The sequence below is a fragment of the Colletotrichum truncatum genome, assembly GCF_014235925.2.
Source record: "Colletotrichum truncatum strain CMES1059 chromosome Unknown Contig_0007, whole genome shotgun sequence".
In the NCBI taxonomy this organism is placed as follows: domain Eukaryota; kingdom Fungi; phylum Ascomycota; class Sordariomycetes; order Glomerellales; family Glomerellaceae; genus Colletotrichum; species Colletotrichum truncatum.
In genome coordinates, this window is record NW_027222404.1 from 3,653,067 (window position 1) to 3,679,995 (window position 26,929).

The 26,929-nt window shown below is 53.1% G+C and overlaps 6 protein-coding genes across 6 annotated transcripts; 5 read left to right on the forward strand and 1 right to left on the reverse strand.

Annotated features, from left to right (window-relative positions):
* Window positions 1–3,716: 3,716 nt before the first annotated feature.
* On the forward strand, window positions 3,717–4,925 carry CTRU02_211413 (aldehyde reductase ii; the record flags this gene model as incomplete). The annotated part of the gene is made up of 4 exons (XM_036720436.1): window positions 3,717–3,980; window positions 4,041–4,218; window positions 4,291–4,463; window positions 4,524–4,925. 4 exons carry the CDS (start codon window positions 3,717–3,719, stop codon window positions 4,923–4,925), a joined length of 1,017 nt encoding a protein of 338 aa, XP_036588179.1.
* Window positions 4,926–5,927: 1,002 nt separating this feature from the next.
* On the forward strand, window positions 5,928–8,303 carry CTRU02_211414 (g-patch domain-containing protein; the record flags this gene model as incomplete). The annotated part of the gene is made up of 1 exon (XM_036720437.1): window positions 5,928–8,303. The coding sequence occupies one exon, from the start codon at window positions 5,928–5,930 to the stop codon at window positions 8,301–8,303; it is 2,376 nt and encodes a 791-aa protein (XP_036588180.1).
* A 2,878-nt stretch (window positions 8,304–11,181) lies between these two features.
* On the forward strand, window positions 11,182–16,175 carry CTRU02_211415 (sulfite reductase flavoprotein alpha-component; the record flags this gene model as incomplete). The annotated part of the gene is made up of 4 exons (XM_070205627.1): window positions 11,182–11,334; window positions 11,385–11,425; window positions 11,475–12,232; window positions 12,283–16,175. The coding sequence occupies 4 exons, from the start codon at window positions 11,182–11,184 to the stop codon at window positions 16,173–16,175; spliced, it is 4,845 nt and encodes a 1,614-aa protein (XP_070060870.1).
* Window positions 16,176–17,976: 1,801 nt separating this feature from the next.
* Window positions 17,977–18,584, forward strand: CTRU02_211417 (litaf-like zinc finger domain-containing protein; the record flags this gene model as incomplete). Its single annotated transcript, XM_036720440.1, has 2 exons — window positions 17,977–18,429; window positions 18,510–18,584. The coding sequence occupies 2 exons, from the start codon at window positions 17,977–17,979 to the stop codon at window positions 18,582–18,584; spliced, it is 528 nt and encodes a 175-aa protein (XP_036588182.1).
* Window positions 18,585–19,398: 814 nt separating this feature from the next.
* On the reverse strand, window positions 19,399–20,910 carry CTRU02_211416 (nuclear distribution protein pac-1a; the record flags this gene model as incomplete). Its single annotated transcript, XM_036720439.1, has 3 exons — window positions 19,399–20,580; window positions 20,645–20,810; window positions 20,873–20,910. 3 exons carry the CDS (start codon window positions 20,908–20,910, stop codon window positions 19,399–19,401), a joined length of 1,386 nt encoding a protein of 461 aa, XP_036588183.1.
* Window positions 20,911–23,440: 2,530 nt separating this feature from the next.
* Window positions 23,441–26,469, forward strand: CTRU02_211418 (spindle pole body; the record flags this gene model as incomplete). The annotated part of the gene is made up of 4 exons (XM_036720441.2): window positions 23,441–23,674; window positions 23,733–25,968; window positions 26,019–26,386; window positions 26,443–26,469. The coding sequence occupies 4 exons, from the start codon at window positions 23,441–23,443 to the stop codon at window positions 26,467–26,469; spliced, it is 2,865 nt and encodes a 954-aa protein (XP_036588184.2).
* Window positions 26,470–26,929: the final 460 nt, after the last annotated feature.

Consider the following 26,929-nt stretch of genomic DNA (forward strand, 5'->3'; position numbering starts at 1 on the left):
AAGACCTGGTAGGAGCTCTGCGCCGGTGTTTTGGGCAGCGAATTGAAGGTACCTTGGGGGAAAACAAAGTTGACTGTCAAAGGTGAAGAATGTGATGAACCTGTATTCCGAATAGACAGCATGGATGGATGGATGATCTGCGTTGAATCACTGCCAGCTGTATATTTCTGCCTGCCTGCTGCTACTGTCACGGCCATTGACCAAAAGAGCCGTGATTTGATGACTTGAGCCAACCGATATGATGGATGTACCGCTACTTAGACCTATCTTTGGGGGGGCTGATCTGAGGTGACCTGGGGCAGCAGATTGGGTTGTGTTGGGTTGCTTCCCGCCAGCTTCTAGCCTCTCTGCCGGGCCGCCATCTCTCGGAAGCGAAAAAAAAAAAAAAAGGTGGTACAGAGCGATGTACCTTTTGGTGGCGAGGTACTTGTACCTGGCAAGGTACCTCGGAGTGAAGATGTAGTGTGATGAGGTAATTCCCCAGTTGAAGCAGGTCATACTACGTATATACAGTACTACGTAGTCCATCAAGAGCGAGATATGGGAGAGTCCCGCCAAGACTGCCGCTATGCTGCTACTTACTTGCCTTGGATGTCTCACGCTGCCGGAGCAGAATTGGGGCAGAATTTGGAGATGCAATACGACTTGGGCCTTAGTTGTATATGTGAGTGATCTCAAGATGAGAACATGAACGAGATGGTGGCGCCGCCTCGTTCAGTGCCGGACTCTTGGAAACACTTTCGTGGACTTGATCTTGATGACTGAGGTCTGAGAGTACGACAGAGTGTGTACCTGAGTCGTCTAGTTGATGTTGATCGCAGATGACAGGACAGAAAAAGTAATGGTGAGACCAGACGGCCATCTCCCAGCTTCTGTGCTCTTCTGTGCTTCTTCTGCGCCGCTTCTGTGCTTTCCTAGTTCTGCTTCTTTTGCATCTGACGCTCCTCATGCTATTCCTGCAGTGGGATGGATTCTCGCCTAATTGAGCATGCTCAGCGACTGACAAGGACTGGGGGATCCTCTTTGCTTGCCCACCTCAACACCCCTTTTTTTTCTTTTCTTTTTTTTTTTCTTGCCTACTTGTAGTTGTACGTGTAAGGTGCTTAAGGGGTCTGGGAGGTTATCCGTAATGTGAACGGCTTTGACGTGAGGGCATCCACTATCAATACCTCTTCGTACTCTTTTGGCATGGGGGAGCCCCTCCTTGCAGTTCCCCTCTAGGCTGAACAGAAAAAAATAAATAAAATGGAGATGTGGACACAGTAGACCCGCGTCGATATGCGACTCGATTGGTGCCCTATAGCCCTGTCTAGCCCTTTTTTTTTGTTTTTGCTCTCAATACACCAGCTTTGCCCCTATGTGGTTTTGTTTATGTGTGTGTGTGTGAGAGAGTGTTGTGCGAGGGTTTTGTTGGGTCGCCAATCGAAACGAGAAAGGGAAATAGATTAAGCAGGCCGTTTGATTTGGTTTCCAATTGCCATTGGGCAGTTGGGAAACCTCTCAAGTATGGTCAGGTCAATACACTACCTACCATAAGGTCAATGTCAGTGTTTTGACAAGCGGTGGTCTTTTCTTTCCTTCTTGGGTCGCTCTTCTGTTTTGGAAACAGTCACGTTCTGCTACTTCCAAATGGGTGTTTCCGGAATTATCTCGGCCACGGGATGGACCTTGCGTTCCTGCCGCACATGACGATGAGCGGGATGTACCCGATACAGATTTACTAACATCTCCCTATTGTACTCATCTCACCCAGTACCCCTCACACTGCTCCTATTATTACCACCACTCTTTCTGCTACTGCTGTCACTGCTGCTGGCAGATGTTGAGTCACTCCGCTTTTGTGAGAAAAGGGGCACACTGGGGAGAGAATCAAGCCAATTCGCCAGCGTTTCTTATTCCTCCCGTGTTTTCTTCTCCAACGCCGCCTCACTCATCTCAGGGGCCGCTTTGTTCATCTCATGTCTCTCCCTAGCTTCACTTCCCCATCTGAGAGTTTCTTCGCCCATTCCCTTTTTTCCCCATCATGTGCCGATTGGCATGTGAGCCATTTCCCATTTTTGCAGGATACGCTGTGTGTAGTGTAGTGCATGCATGAGATGTAACAACACAGCAGTCAGCTGTACATAATGTGTTCTGGGTCGCCCATAGCCATGTGTTGTTTGTCATGCCCTGCCTAAGCCTGCTCACCAAACGCAAGCCTTCACTTCGGCCGGCTTCAGCACAATTGGCATCCACAAATCGCCTTTTCCAAGCAACCGCCTTTTCTCAACCCCTGGCCTGCCACGTTGTTAATCCTCCCTGCAGAAACTCCCACGTTGTCAGCCGGTACCGGCTCCCCCCTCAAGAGTACCAGACCTCCAGAGACCAAGAGGGCTTGCCTGTTGGTCCCCCCCCCCCCCCGTGGTTCCCCCAAACAGAGTTTCCCTCGTGCCGCATGTCACCCGCCCAGCCGCCAATATTCCTCCGACGGATGGTCCGAGCGAACCTGGGCCGTTGCTTGTCCGCCCGCCTCTAAAAATAAGGCGTCCACGTGAGGGCATCTCTCAACGCTACGCTGAGGACTTGTTCTCGACCGGTTCTTAACCACGCGATGAGGCTCCAACATCGGATCTGGCATTTCACTTAAAGATATCTCCTTCTCTTGGCAATATCAATTACCGAGATTTCAGCTTGGGGATCTGTTGAAAGCTTCATGTCCTTGCCTTTTCACCTCACTCTCACCGCATTTTATGAAGGATAATGATGGGTGTCGGTGGGCATGCCTTTGATTGCAGAAAGTTGATATTGGTCCATCGACACCGCAAAGTCTGCGCCGTAGCTGTCCGGGCTATTCCCATTAGAAATGGCGTTTTCTCCTAGTCTTTTTGCATGACTCCCAGCCAGCCAGAATGAGCGGGGAGCGTCCCAGTGAAGAGGTTCACACGGGTTTTCTACTATTATGTGTTCTGTTCGTTGATTAGCTCTCAACTTGGCTGCAGCACAAGGCTTCAGCGACGCGAATGTCATTGGAGCTTACACTAAGCCCTACACACACAGCAGTGGTAGTACGCTCATTTGTCAGCCCACGGAACAAACCCCGGGGGGTTCCACGGGAAATGCTAATGTAACACGCAGCCTACTGCAGGCTGTGAGAAAACCTTCCCAAAACGTAAAGTCGAAAAGAACCCCTAACGCCCACGTTTATTTTCACAGGAAGAATCAAAGTCTCCGAGTGGTATTTGCTTGTTCAGCAACATGCCTCGAAGCTATGACACGGATTTCAATTGGTCCGATATCATTTAGGTGTGCGTCATAATTGCAGTATCAAGTCCGGCACATCATTGCGTGACGGTCCACTTGCCCACAAGTGGTAGGCACATCAACCCGTAGATTGCCAACCCCGTCTTTGTAATCCACTGTGGTTAGATCATCGTCCCTTCTACAGGTCGCGCGGGCCAGGGGGAGCATACTGTATTACAGCTTGAACTTTTTTTTACTGGGTTGCCAATCGGCTTTTCATCTTTTCTGGGACATTCTGTGAATTGAAAGTGTACTGTAGCTGGGACCCAAAGCACGGCTTGAAGTAGATAAATAGTTGACTCTGACCTGAGATTTTGTGAAGTTATCATAGCACTCAAGCACTTGTTTCTCATCTCATCTCATCTCACAATCACTCATACTCTTAATCTGCTCTTAAGTATAATTGCCGTCGGCCTTCATCACATCAGTCAAACACAATGGCCAAGCTCAACGCGTTGCCCCAAGGCTCTCTTGTCCTCGTCACTGGTGCCAATGGCTACATTGGTTCTCACGTCGTCAAAACCGTCCTCGAGCAAGGCTACCGCGTCCGCGGTACTGTCCGATCCCCAAAGCCATGGTTGGATGAACTTTTCCAGACCAAGTTCGGCAAGGACAAGTTTGAGTCATACATTCTTTCTGATCTCGAGAACGAGGAAGCTCTTTCAAAGGCATTTGATGGTGTCACCGGCATCGTTCATGTGGTACGCGTCGAGAGGCCAGGAGAAAATGTCACGTTTTACAAAAGCTAACACGCTTAACAGGCATCGGATGTGAGCTTCAACGACGACCCCAGCGCCGTCATCCCCTGGGTGGTCAAGGCTACCGAGACCGTCTTGGCAACGGCCGCGAAGTTCCCTGGCATCAAGCGCGTTGTTCTCACTTCGTCTTCCTCTGCCACCTTGATCCCCGAGCCGAACAACCGTGTTCGTATTGACGAGAGTATGTTTCCTGCAAAAAAAATTCTGATGATCACGGCTTGGTTTTGAAGGCTGACACAAGCTTAATTTGTAGACACCTGGAACGACGCAGCCGTCAATGCGGCTTGGGATCCCAACACTCCAAAGGAGGTCAAGGGGTACAGTGTATACGCTGCCTCCAAAACTGAAGGTGAACGCGCCGCCTGGAAGTGGGTTGAGAAGAACAAGCCCGGCTTTGTGTTCAACACGGTCCTGCCCAACTGCAACGTAAGCGCGCCGGTTTCCCACACCCATCTTTACAGCTTCATCAACCTAACTTTTTCATAGTTTGGAGAGATCCTTCATCCCGAAATCTACGGCTCAACCATGGGCTGGGTGCGCGACGTGCTCAAGGGAGACTACAAGGCCTTCTCCGTCTTCACGCCCCAGTACGCTGTTGACGTCGTGGACATCGCCCGTCTCCACACCATCGCTTTGCTCGCCGATGACGTCAAGTCAGAGAGACTCTTTGGCTTCGCTGATTCGGTGAACAGGTCTGACATTTTCAAGACTCTTCGTGACCTGAGGCCTGACAACAAGAACATCCCCGAGCCAATTGAGAATGAGGGACGGGATCTCACTGAGGTTGTGCCGGCCAAGAGGGCAGAGCAGTTGTTGAAGGAGTACTACGGTCGTGATGGCTGGGTTGGTTACAAAGAGAGTCTGGAGGCTGGCATTCGGGACTTGTAAACGGAAGTTTGTGGTTTGATTATGAGATATGATTGGGGTAAGGCAAGTTGGCTTGCTCAAGACAGCGATATAATTGAGTCTGGGTTTGCAAGTTGCAATCGAAGTTTGTGTGATACATAAGTACAACTGACGAATAACAACTGGAAGCATAAATAACCCCATTTGTAGTTTCTGGAAGTTGTATTTGGTTTTCCCCTGCGTGTACTTAATGAATAGGTACTGTTTAGAACAATCTGTCTAAACTACTACGTAAGGTAGTGGGTTGTGGAGGTTTGGAAACCCACGATAAATGGCCGGCTAAGGCGGCAAGCGACCCGCCAACGAAAAGCTTAAATTGCTGTTGAGCTTATATCAAAATTTATGCGAGGTCTATTTTCATGGTTAGGGTATTGTGACGACAGTATGTCCTTGCTTGTGTTGTGACTAGGTAGGATAAGAAGAAATCTAGTCTCAATTATACACTTCATAACCTCCGCTGTAATGTGGTACATAATTCACGTTATACAAGACGTAAAAAGGTCTTGTCTCATAAATAAAAAGAGAAAAAAAAACTAAAAAAAAAACTTCCAGTCTTTCCTCAAATAGCTCTTGTACACTTATTCATGTCCACTTAACTATTGTTGAAATGACAGTGTGACTTAACAAGGACTTAATAGGATTAAGAAAGTGTACTCTTCAGGTTCCCAGTAGCCTTCGATGATAATCTAGTCCGATTCAGCCATGATACCAAAGCCAGACCAATGAAGTTGAATTTCAAGATTCCTACAAGAACTCCGATGTCATTGGTTCATGCTACTGATCTCAAGACACTGTCACCAAGTAACGATCAAGTACATATAAAGATACGTACCGATAATGTCACGTGAAGATAAGATAAGACGACCCATCTAGAAGCTCCATGTCAGTGCCTTGATGATGCATTTCCAAAAAAGTACCAATGGCCTGAACTTGCCAAAACATTAGCCACCACAAAACCGCGTCGCTCCATGCGCACCTCACAGCATGGCCAGCTTTCCAGCTTTCGATCCCTCTCGCCTCACGAAGAAGTCTGCAGCGCATTACTCATCCGAATCAGAAGAGGACGACGAAGATGAGTACCTAGCGCCTGTCACAGACCCGTCGCAAGAAGACTTCAGCGATTTGAACCCGCGCAAGCGCCGTCGCGTTGGCAACACAAAAGAGCGCGCCGCTCTAGGTATATTTGCATCCGACAGCGAAGACGACGGTCCCGGTCGCCGATGGAAGAAGAAGACGTTACGTGACAAGGGCATGAGCTTCGTTTCGACAGGTGCTACAACGCTTGATGAGGATGAGGATACAAACAAGGCAAATGAAAAGGAGTATTCCGATGACGATGAAGACGACGACGACGAAGAGGATGAAGGGAATGGGGGAGTCGGTCTAGGATTCGGGGCCGCGCAACGCGGCCTCGGGTTTGTATCTGCTCAAAAAGACGAGAGCGAAGACGACGACGAAGATGCGGCCGGCACTTCTGTGCCATCCTTTGCAAAGACAAGGTTCGACGGCAAGAACCCCCTAGGCCGAGGCTTTGTGCCATCATCTGCGAACATACCGGTTTTAAATCCCGATGTCGTCGACACGCCCTCAATGCCTAAGATTGCACGACCGAGTGCCTTCGGCGCAAAGGGCGCCAAGGGCAAGCCCAATCCAAAGTCATTCGGCGCGCGGATGATGGCAAAGATGGGTTACAAGGAAGGAACTGGTCTTGGAAAAGAGGGCCAAGGTCGAAGTGTCATTATCGAAGCGCATCTACGTCCTCAGGGTGTTGGCTTGGGTGCTGTCAAGGAGAAGTCAGAACACGAACGAAAAGAAGAGAAACGCCAGGCGCAACTACGAGGCGAGGTTGTTGTTGATTCTGATGAAGAGGAAAAGAAGAGGAAACGAGAAAGGAGAAAGAAGGCCTCCGGCGCGGGCGACAGCAGTACCAGCACACCGAAGCGACACAAGCCGAAATACATGACTGCAGAGGAGTTGAGGAAATCTGCCCCAGGACTGCACATTCCCGAGGCTTTTGCGCCCATCCTGGACATGACAGGCCCGGGCAACAAACTGCTGACCACAGCCTCGGGATTGCTGACACCAACTTCCGCTGCGGTTGCTGAGTCTCCTGATGTAGCAGCAGCTCGGAAGTTGGTGAAGCGTGCACATGCAGATTTGGCTGCGTTCTCAGAGGAATGGAGGAACTTGGAGGAGCGAAAGACGTGGGTTGACCTGGAACTTCGGGAGCGTGAACAAGAGATGGCCGACCTGGCATCGGATCTGGGAAGACTGCAATTGTTCTCCAACATCATCACCAACGAGCTCCCCTCGGCCACAGAGTGGTCAGAAGTAATTCGCTGCTTGAACAAGGCGGTTGAGCACATCGGGTCTTCTACGGGAGACATTGCGGACATCGCTGTTGCGGCCATCCACCCTTTCCTTCGCGAGCCAGACTGGGACTTATTGGAGCAGCCGACGCGGTTTGCTTCAGAGCTCAAGTCCCTCGGGCCGCTCCTCACAAAGTCCGGCGAGGGCGACAAGAGCGTGGACAAGTGGGACTCGACGGGCTTGGGCAACTCGGATCTCTACCGCCAACACCAAAAGGCAACGACGGCCTACGAGACCATGATGTACAAGTTGTGGTATACCAGAGCCATGTCCGCCATCCGAGACTGGGATGTCTTCAACCCAACACCTCTTCTGGCTGTTCTAGAAGCCTGGAGTGACCTGCTTCCTCCCTTCGTGCGTGCCCAGTTCCTGGACGGTGTTGTCCGCAAACTGGAAACAGCCGTAGCAGAATGGAATCCTAAGAAGAAGCGCCAGAGCCACAAACTCCCCCACCTCTGGCTGTTCCCCTGGCTACAGTACTTGCCCTCGTATCATCTCGAGCCCAAGGGCACCGGGCTGGTCGCCGAGGTGCGCAGGAAGTATAGACAACTGATCGATGTGTGGGAGTTTGACCGCGGAGTGATCCCGGGCCTGGAACAATGGCGCGAGGTGCTCGGCGACCAATGGCGCCCGTTGATCATGGGTCATGTGTTGCCGGCTATGGGACGGTACCTACGCAAGAACTTCAGAATCGACCCGAGCGACCAGGAGCCCTACCTACCCATGCTCGAGGGCGTTCTCAAATGGTCTGATATCCTGACACCCAAGGTTCTAGGCGAGGTCATCGTTGCCGAGGTCCTCCCGCTGTGGCATGATAAATTGAGCGAGTGGCTCGGTTTGGAGGACGCCAGCTTCGACGAGATCGCTGCTTGGCTAGAGTGGTGGAGGGACAGCGTCCTGCCAGAGGACATTCGAAACCTCAAGTCTGTGCAGGCAGAGTTTAACAAGGGCTTTGCTACCATCGAGAAGGCTCTAGAGAATATGGTTTAAACCATGGAGCACTCGAACGGCCACCTTATGTATAAAACGCAAATGATATGGAGTACTTGACGCACCAATACCCTTATTAGTATAACCATTAGGCTTAACCGTTCAACGGTTAAGTGAGCACTCAAAATCGAAGCCATTTTAGACAGCTGTGTTTATCTCAAAGATGACGAGTCAAATCCTCAATGTGCATGCAAATCCAGTCCTCACTCAGAAAGAAGGGTCTCTAGGCGCATCTGGATTTCTCATCATGTCACTATCCCAAAGGATAAGCTCATCTCATACTCACCAGACGTAAATAGAAACCCTTCCTTATTGGCCACAATGTCAGCCCCTTGAATGCAATAACTGGACTCCGATGGCGGAAGACGGTACGCCCTCAACGTGATCTTCTTAAACTGTGCTAAGACTGGGCACGGGCAAAGCCCACATGCCACCTGCCATCCCAGCTTCCTCCACATGCGGACATTTCCCCAAAGACAGACAGGTTGCGACGGACCCATGTCACATGGCTGCTCAATATCTCGAGATCTCCGGTCATTCGATTAGCTAACGGAAAATGAAGTGCCCTATGGATACAAGGGCCAAGCTTTTGGAGAAACAGGATTGCGGGTCTCGGGGTAGGACATCAATGCTCTAGGATGCCAAGTAGGAACAAGCTGTCAAAGCCGTAGAACTCAAAAGACCGGCTATACAGCGACGACGTCGTACTAATCGGACGAGGTGTGGCTTGAGAGTGCTTAGTTGGGGGCCAATGGAAGAATCTTTGGAGTGGTCTGCGGCAGTTGAAGTTCGGGAGATTCCTTGGCATAGCGGCGAGCCAGAATGATCGTCCTAAAAAGGGGCAGAAGCATGGTAATGGTAAGGGAAAGGTGATGATCATTGGGCAATATCTCGGCTTCTTGGTGATAGGCCGCGGTGTCATTTCAAGGATGACTCTATGCTTAAACTACAAGCTTGAATGTGTTCAAGGAAGGATGAAGAGCCTAAAGGCGCACATCTACATGAATATGCCCGCTCAATCGTTTCCCCTCGACTATGAGAGGATGTATAAATGTGGCCAAGATGATGGGCGCCTCTTTCTGAAGCAATGGCGCCAGTGGCTGTTTGAACCCCTGAGGATGGATGAACGCCAAACCGTTCATATAGATCCTTCCAGCCAATGAGAACTGATTATGTAAATGCATATCTGTGCAAGGAGATGAAAATGCCAACGTTAAAAGCAAAAAAGGTTCGGGAAGTGGGAGCCTCAATCCTTTATCATCCCTGCTGCTGTCACCCCCTTGTTTAACCTTGTCTTGCAATCTCCTCTCCTCTCCTCTTCACGCCCACGTCACCATTTTGAAACAGCATCAACCGTGAAACCTTGGGGCCGAAGAAAAGAGACTCGGAGAAGCCCCAGCGCAATACAAACAGTCTGATGGCTCCAATAAAGATGTTTGGTTGATAAGAAGTGTGAAAGGGACACCCTATTAACGTGTGATTTCCAAAACCATGTTGCCCCCATGAAATGTCTCTTCGCACGGCAGCACGATGCTCCGAGCTTGATATGGCACCATGGAATCGGTATGAGCTTGCTTGGGAATATGCTTCCGTCTCTCCGGACATCTATTGACAAAAGTGTGGCTCTTCGAAGTCCATAAAGAAACAGCAGCAAGGAAGAGAGACAGAGGGAGCAACGCTGTCCATTGCTACGCAGACCTCGGGGCTATTCTTGGATGTTGATGCAATATACTGCCATGATATTCCGTACAAAGAGTGAGCGCCTGGCGATCAGACTCTTATGATCTGACCGATGATGTTCCCAAGAAATCCCGTACCAGACGATCAGGACCGAATGAACGGGAAGACAACTCCAACTACCATCACAGGGGAAAAGCAGCGGCAAATATGCATTCGGCCATCACCCATGTGGCCTCGACTGCATCAGTTGCAAGAAAACAGCTGCAATCGCGTCATCTCACAAAAGAGGCTCGAGCGAGAGGGAGCACAGAGCTACCACCATGCTACCAGTGGCAGTCCCATCGCCAAGGTACCATCGGTGCATGGCGAAGCAAACAACTACCGGACGATGTTACTCGGCACCTGATCCCAACACATCTCCCCCGGCTTTTTTATTTTTATTTTTATTTTTTAACAGTCCACCAACTACTCCGTCAACGCCACGAGCCTGTCATCTGTAGTTCAGACCATCGCCGGGAGTCCACCTGCCCAGACCCTTGTGCGGCACTTGGCATCGTCTCATCACGTCTCCAAAACAGGGGTGGGCAGCTGGGGGCGGACCAATACACACCCCAAATAGCCTCATTGGCGCCTCTGCTCAATTTCGCTTGGTTCCCTTCTTCCAACGTCACTGTTTCTAAACTATCCTCTCGCGCTCCACCTTTCCCCAGACCGCTACGAACGAAGGAATATATGTTACAGTCCCTCCGCGGACATGGGTGCCTTGGTTTTGACACCGGCCAGGAGCGGCCGTCATCCCCGGTCTAGAACCACCTCATGAACGTCTCAAAGAGTGTTAATCACTAGCGTGAGGCTGCCTCGGGACGCCACTATACGTCGCATGGATGCCATGTTTAATCCTGTATTGTAAAGTCGGCGCTAGCTCTACATCACCCCCTGTCATGAACGGCTGAGCGGAGGCTAGGGTATTCTACATATCAATGTCAGGTCGTCTTCGATTCTCGCTCGGTAGCACTCTATGGTAATAGTCTACTAGGGCTGTCATCTCGTTGACTTTCACAGCTTCTCTTTGCTTTGTGCGTGTGTTTGTCTTCATTCTGCCTTGACGGCACCTTTTCAACCATTCGCCCAGGCGGCTATTTTTTTTCTAATCTTGCTCTCTATACCAGAGGCAGGTCCCTGGCTTATTGTAATAATCATGTCTGAACGATCGTGCCCCGTGTCTGGGTCTGTAGGCGGTGGGAGATGCCCTGTGGGAGGACATGGACAGTCGGCGAACAGACGAGTTGGTCCTAGGGGTTGTTCATTCTCGGGATACACGCAACCTGGAGATCTGCACGCTGCTTTTGATGTAAGCCAAACCACTCACATAGTAGGGCGGACCGAATTTGACGGCGATAGATACCACGTGGAGTCGATGTGGACGAGTGGCTTCGTGCTAGGTACGGGCAGTGTCATCCCCAAACTTAAAGGGTTACTCACAGTGTACAGAGAGCAGAAGGCCATCAACGAGATTCTCTATTCCGAAATCCCTTCGGCGGCACACATCACACAGGTCAAGAACGTCGACACGCTAGTTGCAGACGACAGGGATCTCCTGGCCGTTGCCTTGGGAGCGCCAGCTCGTCAAGTGATTCTCAGGGCCGAAGGCATCGGAAGGCAGACCGGATGGAAAGACGGATATCTCAGCGCCGAGTATGGCTTTTGCGCTCCCGATTCCAACGAAGCAGCAGGCGCACTTGCCAGCTGCCCAGGACGAGTCTGGTCCGACTTGTGTGAGCGTATGCCTGGCTGCGTATCGAGAGGACGAGTGAGAGAGTCTGTCGCCGCTCTGCCTCTCGTGGAAGGGACTGAAGAAAATGTGCCTGACCAAGCACTGTGGGCTGCCATTGTTGCCCTGGGTATGCTTTGCTCCATCTACAGGTATGAAGACAAGAACGACGGCTACGACGGAGTCAGCATCAGCTCCATCTCCACCAAGCCCCGCGTCGAGATGAGCGACGACCTCGGGCCGGAACTGGTTGGAATTCCACGGACTATTGGACTTCCTTACTGGCAGATTTCGAGACGTATGGGACGTGCCATTCCGCATCTGACCTTCTACGACCAGGCATCGCACAACATTAAAGTGCGAGACCCGACTTCCATCTACCCCTATGTCGGGCGTTTTGACAACACGGACTTGCGTTGGCCCATGTTCGGAGAGCGCACCGAGATTGCTTTCTTGAAGGGATGTGCTGATACGTCAGGTTGGTAGATTGTTATAGTTCAGACTTTCACATACTGACCTTCCAAACAGCGTCGTTCCAGCATGGCCCTGATGCCATTGCCGCCTGTCAAGAGCATGTGATGAACCGAAACAATGAAGGCCTCTTAAGAGAGATGGTCAGACTTAAGGAGATCCTCGAGCGAATGCCCAACGCCTTCCATTCCATCTCGACGAATCCGAACTCGGGCGATAACTACGTATCTGCCGCTGAATGGGTTCGATGGGGGAAGTTTTCCGCGCCACTATCCAAGAGATGCCCGGCCGCCTCCGGCCTCCAATTTCCACCTTACCTCCTTATGGATGCTTTCCTTGGCCGGAAGAAATACGATTCATTCCTCGGAAACGAAGGATTGCACCTCCGAGCATGGCTGCCTTCTAACCTTCGAGCGTTCATCGCAGCTGTCGAATATCACTACCGCATTCCAGAATATGTCAAGGAATCTGGTGATCCCCGTCTCATGGGTGTACTTGACGGAATCATCGAGGCCTATGTGGGCGAGCGCGGATTCATGGGTACACATCGATACAAGGTGTTTGGGATCCTGGAGGTAGCATCCAAGACTGGTCGAACAGAAACAAACGGTGCTTCGGGCGCGTCCGACGACTCTGGAAGACCATGGGAGGAGGTTCACCGACAGTTTGCGGACGCTATGAAGGAGCGGCTAGAGCCTCATCGTGGAAACATCCCCGTTGAACCCCACGAGATGCGCGGCACGTTTGAGGAGTGTCGTTACAAGTCCCGCATCCTTACCCGGTCCTTTGTCGACTCGGACCCCGAGCGGTCCATCGCTATGGTCACACTAGACCTTCACAACAAAGGTATCACCTTCCAGCCCGGCGACAGACTGGCCATCATGCCTCTTAACAGCTGGGAGGAATGCGCCAAGGTCGCCGCAGCCCTCGGTCTTGACTCGATGCTTGATGCCCCTGTTCTACTTGACCGCAAGTGGTCTCGCTTTGCCGAGCACCTCGATACTGTGTCTAACCATGGTCTCATCAGACCCACGGGCAATGTAAAAAAGTTGATGGTCAAGGATATTCTTCGACGAGGCCACTTGGCTCCGCTGACTCAAGAGCTCGTCCTCAAGATCCACGCCATGCTCCGGGCTTCGTCCAACACAGTTCTCCAAGTGCTGGCGACTGACGAATGGCCAGTCCGAGGCTCTCTTGGCGACCTTCTCCAGGCTGCTGTGATGGACACTCCAACGCACATCTGGGACCACGCTTTCGATCTTTCCAACAACATTCCCTGGCTGAGCGATCTGATCCCCGTGGAGGTTCCGCGTACGTATTCAATCTCGAACTTCCCTGAGGGACTACTTCCTAGTACTGTCGACCTCACAATCTCGCGCGCGGAATACAAGCTTTGCTCTACATTTGCCGGGAAAAGCAGCATCACTCGCTCTGGAGTCAGCAGTGGATACCTCAACCCTCCAGTCGGCTCGCCAGACGATTTCATCGCCGATGACGACGATTTACTCATTGGCGTCTCCAGGCCCATTGCCTTTCAACTGCCGATCGACGGCGCCGCTCCTTGTGCTTTCTTCGCTGGTGGCAGCGGAATCGCCCCCTTCAGGGGCTTCTGGCAAGCCCGGGCTGGCCGCTCTGTTGGTAAGAATATGCTCTTTCTCGGCGTACAAAACCGCGAAAAGTTTTGCTACGAGGATGAATTACGCCAGTATGTCAACGCCGGGCTCATGGAGGTTCACCTCGCCTTTTCTCGTGACAGCCGCGGCCTTGCGTACGACCCATACCTCAGAGACCTCGTCGAGCGCCACACGGAGCCAAGATACATCGATACACTCATCGCAGAGCAAGGCGCCGGCGTGTGTGACTTGGTCATGTCGAAGAAGCAGGGCGGCCTTGGCGGCTACTTGTACATCTGCGGCTCGGTGGCCGTCTTCGACTCCGTCATGAGCGGCTTGCGCAAGGCTATATACAATCATCGCACAACTACCATGGAATCGACGGACTCGATCATCAACACCGCATTTGCTGAGCGAAGAATCATGTTGGATGTGTTCATGACCCCAAAACCGCTCCCTTGCAATCTTCCCACGATCCCTCTTTCACAACTGGCGCTACACACCGGTCACCGGCCGGGAGGCAGGATGTGGATTGGTGTTCATGGCAGCGTCTACGATGTGACTGACTTTTGTCCTATGCATCCAGGAGGCAACCTGATTATCAAATCAAACGCCGGCGTGGACTGCACAAAATCGTTTGATAACCTGGCGCATACCAACAACCCCGAAGTCGCCAGCCTGCTCACCAAGTATTTCGTTGGCAACCTGACGCCCAAGCCGGAATACCATGACAGCGACGAACTAAGCAGTCTCTACGACATGTGGTCAGCTTACCTTCGCACAACAGTCGAGACGCTCGTCGCGCAGCAGTTCGAAATGGACGACATCATGGGGTCCTCCAAGCTCTGGTTCCAAGGCAGCCTCATCAACATGCTCGGCGTGCGCATCTTTTACCAGTACCAATCACGAGTCCTCCAGGGCGGCTTCTCTGCACTCTTTGGGCCAAAGTTCCAAGAGCTCGTGCTCAAGCTCTCCTTTACGATGGCCAACTCCGCCTCCCCCGGCTCTGATACCAAGCTCCCCGATATCCTCGGCATCATCGCCCGCGCCAAGACGTCCTCCGACGCCGTGGCTACTTCGAAGGAGGTTTCCCGCATCGGACAGTTCATCTGCGACTCGGAGCCGGCACGTTTTATGGAGCGCGGCATCATGGACTACGCCAGCAAATCCGTGCAGTATGATATCGAGCTCCTCGAAGACATCCGCGAAGAGGCGTGCCACGGCATGGACGCCTTCGACACCATCATGAACCTCGAGACGTCATCCGACTTTCAGCGTGTGACGGCACTGTGTCAGTTCCTCATGCAGATTCTGGAGCGTATGGCCAAGAGGCTGGAAATGTTTTACTCCAAGCTGGCTCAGTGTTCCATCTACCAGCCCGAAATCGAGCGCAATCCCGCCCGCACACGGTGGAACCTTCTCAGGAGGCGCATCTTTGACGGGTCGTTCTTCGTGCTCACGCAGAGCACCGTTATCGGTGCCGCACCGGGATACAAACCTGTGCAGGAGACGGTCGAATTCGACAACGTGCTCTCGCAGATCCAACAGACTATCCGCAACGCGCCTCATGTACCGCCACCGCCGCCATCCGGCACGCAGACAATGCAGCTCAACGAGCGGCATAGAGTGAGGGCAGAGGCGCCTGTGCATGGTGCCTCGGCGTTCGAATCGCACCAGAACGGCAACGCGCTCAACCGCATGTCGACATTCATCGACAAGAACATGCGCGCCATCCGGAGGCTAAGCAAGATGCCCCCGATGCCGCTCAATATGAGCTTCGAGCAGATGGTGGTCGCGAACCAGCCGCAGTTCCCGTCCCACGGGGTGACCACCCCCCCCTCTAGCCGTGGCTCGAGTAGATCTCCAACGAGAGGCCGCGCACCCGCTGCGAACGCTTTGCATACTCAAGGTCTCCCTCACTCGCGGACACCGTCGCTCGCCGAAGCATCTATGGCCCGCGCGACTCTTAACCGCAGAGGCACGAACAGCTCCGACGGGGCGCGGTCGATGTCCTCCTTTTCACATCACCACCAGATGATGATGGTGCATCATGGCATGTCCCATCTTCCACCGACCCCGGTCGCGACGCCGCCGCTCGATCCCAACACGGCGATCCAATCAATGGTTAGCCGTCTGAACTTGAAGTCGCGCGGCGTGGCGGGGTCGTCGCCCGCTTCACCGGCCCTGTCGCTGGACGAGAAGGGCCGGGTGACGCGCATGTCGGCGGCTGGGTCAATGCATAATCCGCGGGCAAGGTCGACGAGCACGTTGAGGTCGTTCAAGTTGCGGGAGTTGGTGGCAAGCCAGGAACAGACGAGGATTGCGCCGACATTTTGAGGTATTGTTTGAGAAAGCTTAGTTGAGAGGGTGAGCCGTGCCTTCACAATGGGAATTATTATATCAACTATTATCGATTGTCTTGAAGTTCAATGCGTCCTCGTGATGTTTGATGCTCGGATCTCACTGAGTATAGTTATGGTGAAGTAAAGAGGTCTCTACATCCTACGGCTCCCTGCTCTCCGCGGTGTTGAGGCCAAGTCCATACCTTGCTAGACGTTTTGATTTTCAGTTACATGCCGAAGCAATAAAACTGGCGGATGTTTCCAAAGAACAAATGTCAAAAACAGACTAGAGACGAATTCACATGACAAGAAACAACAAGACTGGAGACGAACGAGCCATTAGCATTTCACTGTTTAGTCGCTCGTATCGTATACGGTGTTAATCCACTTAATCTGCCGCCGAACCCTTGCAGATCCACGAACGGTTCATCTCAGCTGACATGTCACTAGACGCCATCGGTTTTCGGCATCTATCATGGTTTTACTGAGGCCATCTCCATGGATCTTCCCACAGGATCGACCGAAGGCAGCAACATTTTGCTGTACAGGTAACACTACATGACGATTCCATCTCAAAGAGGAATCGTCACGAGTCATTTTCAAAAGACCTACTACAATGGAAGGACGAGTCTACCATTCTTCCTCATAACGGCAAAGGCGGCAAGATTCTTCAACACAAACCGAAGAATACGACAACTAGATTTTACTAGAGTGTAAAGAGTGAATAAAAGAACCTCCAATCAACCACCGAGATGATCGTCCAACTGTGGCGAGTGCAATCGTGGCTGGGTATCCCAACCCAACCGTCATGAGCGTGTGGCTGAGCACACCAACCAACCGCGAAAGCCCAGATCGACACAACGAAACTTGGCCCAATCATACCAAGCGAACATGACATCGCCACATCTCAAACCTGCCTCGCCCCGGCTTCCCCCCAGCGCCCAAAAAGTCTGTCCCTTCCCTGCCATTAGCAGCCCATCCCAATGTAGGCTGTAACGCTCAACTGACAGATGTCCCCCCCCCCCCCCATGATATCATTTTCCAACTTGGCAGATGGGCACCGCATCGCTTGTCTCAGCATGATTTGCCCAGCAGGGTCCACCCCGGTGACGAAGCTATTCCCTCCCGGCCAGCTGTATGTAGTAGTATCTTTAGTTCGGGTCTATACTAGGTACTAGTATGGAGCATCGTTCTGCCCGGCCTCGGTTGAGCTCTCGCGTTTACACCCCCACCGGCGCTCGACTGCGCCTGGGGAGAAACAGCGAGTTACCTTAGTGTAGGTATTCGGGCGAATATGTACAATCCCTGCAGCCGTGTACCTGCATCAGCTGCCTCCGCGTACATTACTCTCAGTGTAAACCAAAAGTGCCTTTTTGAAGTGGCGCCTTTTGCCGAGGAACATTCATCTGATGTTCGCTGAAAGAAAAAGCGAGCGGGCGCCCCCGGTACGAGTGTACAGGCAAGCAACCAACCAACCAACCCACACCAGAGCAAGGTTAATCGGCACATCCGTATCGCTTGGTAGTGAGTAGTAGTAGTAGTAGTAGTACGTGGTAGGCCTCATTGGATACGATGAATGGGCAGTGCCACCCTCCCCAATAGACTTTGGATTATAAGTAACGTCGAACTCTTTTGCTACCGTTGACTCCGTGACTCCCCCCCTCCCCTTCCATACGCGTGTCATCCTTCATACTTTTCTCTCCTCTCGTATCCTACTTACACGTTAATAATCTTTCATCAATCAACCAACCAACCAACGAACGTCAAAAATAAAGAAAGGTCATCTCGAAGCAACAATGGAGAAACCAACAAACCAGGCTCCGGCACCAGCAGTCGACCGGCACCCTTCAGACAACTACATCTCCTCCGCCGGCCCGCCACCAGAGTACCCTCCAGGCGAACACCAGCCGCACGGCCAGCAACAACAACCCTACGAACTACCAAAATACGGCGCCCAACCCCAGGATCCAAACGCATACTACGGCGCCCAGCAGCAGCCCCAGCAGCCCCAGCAACCCTTTGGCGGGCCGCAGAACTTTGCTCCCTACGGCACGCCGCTGCCGGCGCTCGGTCCGCACCCGGCGCCCATCGAGTGTCCCGACTGTCATGCCCGCGGCGTGACGGCGGTGGAGTACTCGTCCGGCGGGTTCACGCACTCGCTGGCGGCGATTGTGTGTTTCGTCACTTGTCTAGGTTGCATCCCGTACTTCTTCACCTCGTTGAAAGATGCCAGACATAAATGTGCCAAGGTATGTTTTTTTTTTTTTTTTTTTCCCCCTTTCGTTCGAGTAAGTTGAGAAGGGGAACCGTGAGATTGACTAGTTGGTAGTGCGGAATCCCGCTGGCCACGTATCATCGTAGTGGACGCACCGAGGTTCACTGGCACGGTGCCTATCGCGGCTGAATGCTGACTGGCGAACTGGATCTTGGATGAGAGGTCGTATCGTGTCAGGAGGAATCGCGGCTCAAACATTGGACAGCCGTCCGGGACAGGTGAAGACATTGTTGACAGGCATGATTATCACGCAAGGCGCTTGGGATACCCTTTTTCTTTATCATTGAATATAGAAGTAATTCATTTCGATTTCGTCTTGATGAACAGGTTGCACTAAATAGTCAAGTTTTGTCTCTAGTGAAATGGCCCTTTCCGTCGTTGAACAATGCCGTATTGAACGCCATATTACCATGATCTTCGTTTCGCTCAAACTATTGCCTGTGCCAAGCGGAACTCGGCCATGGGTCTCTCCATGACCTCCACAGCATCTCTGAGGAATGGCTTCCTTGACAGAATCGACGCCAATGTCTCAGGTGCTCTGCCGCATCCCCGGCCGGCGTGGCTATTCCAACGTCGATATCGAGACCTCTTGGATCCGGTCGTATTGTCATGGCAAGTGTAGACAAACCCCCGTCACTGAATGGGACCAAAGCGAAAGCCCACCGAGGACATGTTGCGGGTATCTATTCGATTATGTACAAGCTCCCCTAAAATCTATGTCATCAGCGAAGGCATCACGTAATCGTCAGATGGTACGCCGTACTTTTGACCCCTTTACGCCTGCCTCCTGTTTGCCCCGTTGACTCGTAAATCATTACGCCTTCAAATTTGCGGCCGTCGCCCGAGCTCTAGCGGCTCGACGTCCTATGCTTCACACGCGGCACGAGATGCCTCCTCAGTCACTGTACTCGCAGTGTACTGTTGTATGATTGCTTGTTGTGAATCAGTTGGCGAAGATGCGGACGTTCAAGTCGACACTTCCTGTTGCGATGACGCATCGGATCTGAACGTCTGCTGGTTTCGCCGTCTTGCTCGGGGTTCCGTTGACGCCATTCTGCCCGTCCCCGTTGGTTGCCGCCTCACGCACAATGCCTGGCGCCCATCGCAAGCATGACACGAAGTGACCGTGGACGTCGTCGAGCACCTTGACGCATTTACCCTCCTGTGCCAAATCCCAGCATCGTAATGTCTTGTCGTCTGATACACTAAGGAGGTACTTGCCACCTGGATGAAAGACGAGAGCGCGCACCCAGTTGTCGTGGCCAGTCAAAGTCTTGATACAGTTTCCTCGCGCATCCCACAAACGGATTGCCTTGTCACGACTGCCGGTAGCCATAAATTCGGCGGTATTCGTTGCCGGCGGCGGCTTCTTCAGTCCTGCGAGGGTCGCCAAATGAGGGTAGGAGGTAGACGGTGCGAGTGTACAGCATTCGACGACGTGCTCATGGCCAACAAGCATCAGCTTGACCTCGGGGTTGGAGGCGCTGATATCCCAAAGGCGTCCCGTTTGATCGTTTCCGGCCGAGAGAAGGAAGCGGCCGTCCGGTGAGGGGCAAACATCACGAACCCAATCAGCATGTCCACGTAGTGTCTTGACGCAGTACCCGGTCGAAACATCCCAAATACGCAGAGTCTTGTCGCGACTGGCTGAAACGAGGAGGTTTCCTGAGCCCGGGGCTCCTGCAGCTCCAGAGGGAATGAACCTCACCGCACTGACGCTGTGATCATGACCGGGCAACGTTCGGATGTTTTTGTACTCGTCTGAAGGGTCCCAAAGCTTAATGGTTAAGTCGCTTGAGCAGGAAGCCAGCAGTGTGGCACCGCGGGGTCCTCCAAAGTCGACGTCCAGCACAGCCTTGGTGTGTCCCTTGATCGTCCTCTCCAGCTCGCCCAGTTCCCAATCCCAGATCTTGATGGTGTAGTCCTCTGAACCCGAGGCCAGGGACGAGAATACGGGGTGAAAGGCGACGCAGGTGATGGGGTCTCGGTGGGATTGGAGAGTGTGTCGGGCGGGGGACCGGGGAAGCCAGCTGGTGGGATCCTGGTTTCGTCGGGACAGCGAGGTCGGTGTCGCGTTGTCGATTTCTGATTGCAGTGAGGCGGTTCGGGACTCGAGTTCCATGATCTGGGTGGCATCGACGTCAGTCAAGGTCATTTAGGACGTGTGGAAGCGACCTGAAGCGACGGACCTTCTTCTGTAACCTTACAACGCTGGTCCACTTCTTCTCCAGCAAGCCCTCGTATTTCTTGGAGGTGGCGGCATCGAACGACTCGCCAATGTCCAGCTCCTCTCTTAGGGCGGCAGCGGCATTGGGAAGATTGCTTGAAGAGAGGTATGCGATGATGGCCTTGTGCCTGTTTGACCTTGGTAAGTAAAGAAGATTCCAACATGGTAGACTGGAGACGGAGAGACGAACAGCTCCTCGGCTTGCCGAGGGGTCAAGATTTGGCTCATTGCGGTGTGAGGTCGAAGCTCTCAAGGGACATGGACCAGCAATAGAGAAATTGGCGAGCTCCCAAGTGTCGAAGAAGCGGGGACAGACACACAAAGGCGAAGACGCAATACAGCAGAGTCGGTGAGACAGTTGTTATTTTGGTCCGGAGTGGGAAAAAGGGTGCTCGGGGCTTCGTCCGGCGGTGTCGCGGCAACCTGGGATACGCGACTGAGACCACACACAGGCAGGGCTATGGGGAATGGTGTGGGCAAAATCTGCAAGGCTGGTGGTGTCAATTGATGGGCGGGAGCCAGATTATTTCCTCGTATCTTTGGAAATGATAGCCTCGTCTTCGGCTGGGCCAATTTGCTGCGGTAGAAATGCGGACAGAGTCAAGGGCCAAAGCAGGCCAAGTGGCAGGTAAAGTATCAAAGGCGGTGTCGGTACCGGTGTTGGTGACGGTCGGGGAATTTCGCGTTGTTGGGTGTCAGTGCTTTTGGAGGCGCGGTGTGTGGATTTGGATTTAGGGGTTGGGTTCCCAGGCGGTGGGAAGCATGACTATGTCTAGGGAGGAATTCACGACCGACTGTGCAGGGCAGTCTCTTTTTTTTTCTAACGTTGTCGCATGGGTTGACAACGATGGAAGATTAATGCAATGAAGAGAGAGAGAGAGAGAGGGGTGAAGGGCTTTAGGAGGGGATGTGACGCTGGAGGTGGGCAGCGAAATGTTTCATGTGCTTCTCGACGCTTGAAGAAAGTTGGAGGAGCCCTGTTTGGCTGCTTTGGGCTGTTTTTGGGGGGGGATAATAACCTTACAGCCGGCGATGAAGCGGTACGCAGTGGCAGCCGCAGGTATTGGCAGCCGGCAGTGACCCCAGGCGGTTGATGGACCCCTCCACAGGGGCCCTGGGGAAATCTGCGGTGTGAGCACCAGCCACAGTATCCCCTCCTACATGAGGCTAGTGATTGAGCCTTACTGTGGCTCGTGTCAGCCTGATCGAGGGAGTGAGCTAGCAGGGCTGGCAAGCATGGCCTGACGGGCCTTACCAGCTGTCGTAGACATGAGCCTCCCCCAGTGACATCACCCAAGAGGGCTGTTTCTATGGCAATGGATCGGTTGCCCATTGGCTATGACCAACTGCATCAAACATTAGATGATGGTGGTACTTGCGCTGCATCAGCCTTTCGGCACAACAGCAGCCCCCCAGTAACTCAGGGTTCAGCCTTTCTCCCCATAGCACAGGCACAAAGAAAGTCAGCGACAGATGGGACGGGATCAGTCTTGGGATGGATAGGTGTTTCACACCGCCACAGACTCTTCAAGGCACAGATTTATGCCATGATTGTATTATCCCAGGGAGTGGGTAACCCCCAAAGTGGCTTATAACGGCCATTAATGCATGAAATGAAGAAAGTGCATCCGTCTGCTGGGAAAAAGAAAAGACTTAATCAATTCACATTCCAGGGCTAGCCTAGTACTGGTACTAGATACTGGATGCCTTGCCGGCTAGGTGAGTGGTGAGGCAGAGGTGAGTGCAGGTAAACCAAAGGTCAAGCCCCAGTGGGGGGCATTGTTTCTGTTATCCTGTCCTATCCATTGGTGACCAGACCTGGTGAGTCATGTGATCACTGTTTACCTGGGGAATCAACGCCCAACTCTGCCCAATCACCCTGTGCATCCCCCCACACACAACACATCAGGGACGAATAAGGGAGCCGGATGTAGCAGACCCAAGGACCCACATCCTCTGACCACAGCCCAATGCCCCCATCCCATCCCTAACAGGACTGTACTGACTGGTACTACTGCTGCTGTACTAGTATGTGGCCTGTGAGGTGATCCCCATCCAAGCACAGCAAAGCAAGGTTCACTACACACAGCAGGGCCACAAAGAGGCACCAGCCTAGGGTCCCTCCTTCCTTGTCCCGACAACCAAAAATTCCCTGTGCTTTCTTTGCTGCTGTTGCTGCTTTGCTGGGAAAACAAAAGAAAACAGTTTATCCACCCCTGGCATAAACCGACTACATCCTCACGGTTGGACTGACGTCGACTTTTTTTTTTCCCTCTCTAAACATTTTCACCTGCAACCACCGCCTCGGGAACTAACTAAATACCCTTTAGAATTCTTTCTGGCGCGACCTTTGACCCCCTTGTTTCCACGCGAACACGCACGCACACACATACACTCTACACACCGCACATACCTTCTTCCTCGTCGCACAAACCTCCTACTACTTTCTATACCTCAACCACCTTTTCCCCAGCTTGTCACTTTTGCAGTCACTCTCGGCTGTCAAACACTTCACTCTATACGAGCACCATACTTGCTCTGTTTTCCGCTCCTACCGTACCGCCAAGTATCCTCCATTGACTTGACGACCTGACAACTCTTGCTGTCGTGACAACATCATCCATCACCTGGCTTAGTTCCTGCTGGATTCCCATATTGTAAGTCATAATCCCTCTCCCTAGGTCAAAACCTCTTCTGGTTGCTGTTGCTGGCTGTCTGCATGACTATCTCTTCAGCGCCTACTACCCTTCCTCTCACTATGGATCGCCATATCAAACATTCGCGTTCCCTCTCGAAACTAATCCGGAGAGTAGCTAGCTTCGCAAAGTCAGACGTCCACGACAAGGAGAACTGTCCTCCCGACTCGAGTCCCTCCCTACCACTCAAAGTAACTCGACCGCCACCTCCGCAACCACGGCATCAAGCCTCAGTTTCAATGGCTGAAGAGGAGGACTTTAGCGCCCTCCCCCTCCCGGACAGGTTTGTCCACAAGGTAGGACAACGTTCGCGACGCGCTCATCGGCTTGGATATATATACTTACGCGCCCTAGGTATGGAAAGTCCGCAAGCAGGCCTACGAAGATGCCGCCAAGGCGTTCGCCGCCACCGCCGACGAGAACGATAATGCCTTCAGACCATTTCTCTCCGACTCGGGCCTGTGGAAGGGCGCCGTCGCAGATTCAAATGTTGCTGCTCAACAAGAAGGTCTAGCCGCATACTGCGCCTTTCTCAAGTTCGGAGGCAAGGAGCAATGCACAAGGACACGCGGAGTAACGATTGGTCCGATTTGCGAAAAGGGTTTGCCGTCGACCCGTGCCGCCGCCAAGGAGTCGTCGCTAGAGGCTCTCCTGCTGCTCGTCGAGCTCGACGTCGCCGCCCCCGTTATCGAGGAAATTCTCCCTGCCCTCTCCAACAAGCAACCCAAGGTCGTCGCCGCCGCAATCACCGCCTTGACGTCCATCTACCACAACTATGGCTGCAAGACGGTCGACCCTAAGCCTGTCCTCAAGGTCCTCCCCAAGGCCTTTGGTCATGCCGACAAGAACGTCCGTGCGGCCGCGACAAACCTCGCAGTCGAGTTCTACCGATGGCTGCGCGAAGCCATGAAGCCCATGTTCTGGGGCGACCTCAAACCCACACAGCAGACCGATCTCGAGGCCCAGTTTGAAAAGATCAAGTCCGAGCCCGCTCCTAAGCAAGAACGCTTCTTGCGCTCACAACAAGCCGCCATGGCGCGTGCGCCTCCTCCTGGCGCAGAAGGAGAGGAGGAGGACGGTGATGACTACGCCGAGGAGCCGGCTGAGGTGGACGCCTTCGATCTGGCGGAGCCACAAGACGTATTTGCCAAGATTCCTGCAAACTTCCACGACAACCTGGCCTCATCAAAATGGAAGGAGAGAAAGGAGGCCTTGGAGGCATTGTACGCCGCGCTCAATGTCCCGCGCATCAAGGACGGCGACTTTAACGAGATCAACCGCGGACTGGCCAAGTCTATGAAGGACGCCAACGTTGCTGTTGTAACCCAGGCTGCTCAGTGTATCGAGGTCTTGGCCAAGGGCCTGAGGACAGGATATGCCAAGTACCGCACAGTTGTTATGCAGCCTATCATGGAACGGTTGAAGGAGAAGAAGGCTACCGTGGCAGATGCCCTTGGTGCTGCGTTGGATCAAGTCTTCCTGGCTACGAGCCTCAGCGAGTGTCTCGAGGACATCACGGCTTTCCTTGTTCACAAGAACCCCCAGGTCAAGGAGGGTACTATGAAGTTCTTGATCCGCTGTCTGAGAACGACTCGCGATGTGCCCAGCAAACCGGAAATTGCCAGTATTGTCGAGTCCGGCAAGAAGCTGCTGTCTGAATCCAGCGAAGGTCTGCGTTCCGGAGGTGCCGAGATTCTGGGTACGGTCATGAAGATTATTGGTGAGCGTGCCATGAACCCTCACATGGAGGGTCTTGACGACATTCGAAAGACCAAGATCAAGGAGTTCTTCGAGACCGCCGAGGTCAAGGCAAAGGAGAAGCCCAAGGCGCCGCCTCCAGCTGCGAAGCCCCCAGCGGGCCCCCCCAAGAGGCTTGTCGGAGGCAAGAAGCCCGCAGGCCTGAAGAAGCCTGTAATGCCTGCAGCCACCGCCGCACCGCCCGCCGACCCTGAGCCGCTCTCACCTCAAGCAAGCTCCCGTCCCAAGCCCGCGGCTGCCAAGCTGGGCATGCCGAAGCCGTCTGGCCTCGCTGGGCTCAAGTCCAAGAGACCTTTGGGAGCTCCAGCTGCTGCAGCACCAGCAGCAGCAGCTTCCCCTCGCCGCCCCGCAGCCGCTCCTATCATGCCCGAAGATGACGAACCTGCTCCTCCTCCTGCCCAGCCCCGACTCGGCCTTGGCCGCGGTGGTCTGGCCGGACGATCCCTCGCCAAGCCTGCCGCTGCTCCTGTGCAGATGCCGCCTGCGTCGCCGCCGCCGTCAAGCGGTCTCACAGCAATGGAGCGGGCCGAGCTTGAGGAGCTGAGAGTATCGAACGAGCGTCTCACTCGCCAAGTTGAAGAGATGAGGCACGAGAGGAGCAAGTTCATGTCCGAGATCCAAGAACTCAAGAATCAGAACGCTAGCCTCATTGAGGACCACACCCGCGATGTCCTCAGCATCAAAGCCAAGGAAACACAGCTTGTCCGCGCGAGAAGCGATGCTGAAGCAACGGAGCAGACCAATGACCGCCTCAGGCGTGAGCTTGACCGCCTCAAGAGGGCGCTCAACCACGCGGAAGGACTCAACTCCAGGTCAGGCATGGTCAGCCCAGGTAAGATGCCATTTACTATTCATTTCAGAATTACCGCTAACCGAGTACAGGTGTCGCTTCACCCACCCACGACGACGCTGGCATCTACCGTGACAACTCCTACGGTACCTCGTCTTCCAGACACAACCGCGTCAGTTACGCTAGCAACATGTCGGAGGAGAAGGAGAATGGAGAGCACCACTACCCCCGGTCAAAGGCACTCAGCCCTGAACTCAGGTACACCGGCAGCGCTTCTTCTGGTCGTGGCAGCCCTGCGAGGGGCTACCGCAGCTCCATGGCCACACCAATCGACGATGCACCACCGCCGTCCTACTCTTCAGGCGGTGGCGGCCACAGTTCAAACAACAATGGCGTAGAGAGCTGGAAGCGCGCCGCTGAAGTCACCAGCCAGCTCAAGGCCAGGATCGAGCAAATGAAGGTCAGTAGTTCATGGTGTCACCCCTTTTTTTTATTGCATTCGCTAACGTTTAGCAGGCGAAACAAGGATTTGCCCGCCCTTAAGCTGGCCAACACCCCCGGAGTAGGAGGCAATGTGGGATGTCATGTGAATATGAAGGCGGTTTGGTTTGGGGTCATGATGGTCACGGTTGGGGGGATCCGGCGAGTTGTTCTTGGTTGCATATCACTGGCGTCGGATGCATACCCACACCTCATTTGAGGTCCGGCCTGCAGTTGGAAGCAGACATGTTTGTGTCTGTATGAGCTATGGATTTTCAGTTTTTTTGTCAACCTCGTCTGTATAGCCCCGTGGGCACGAGTTGTATTTTAATTCATGAAGATTATGAACAGTGGAACTTGAACCCGGTGTAATGCCGGATGCTTGAGTACGGTCACGCAACCTTGACGTGAATATGTGGTATCTTGGATTTTTATTAATAACGTTGATTGTAATAGAACCTTGGTGATGGACCTTTGCCATCTTGTAACGCCCATCCCAAAAACTCCAAATTTTCCTTGCTTT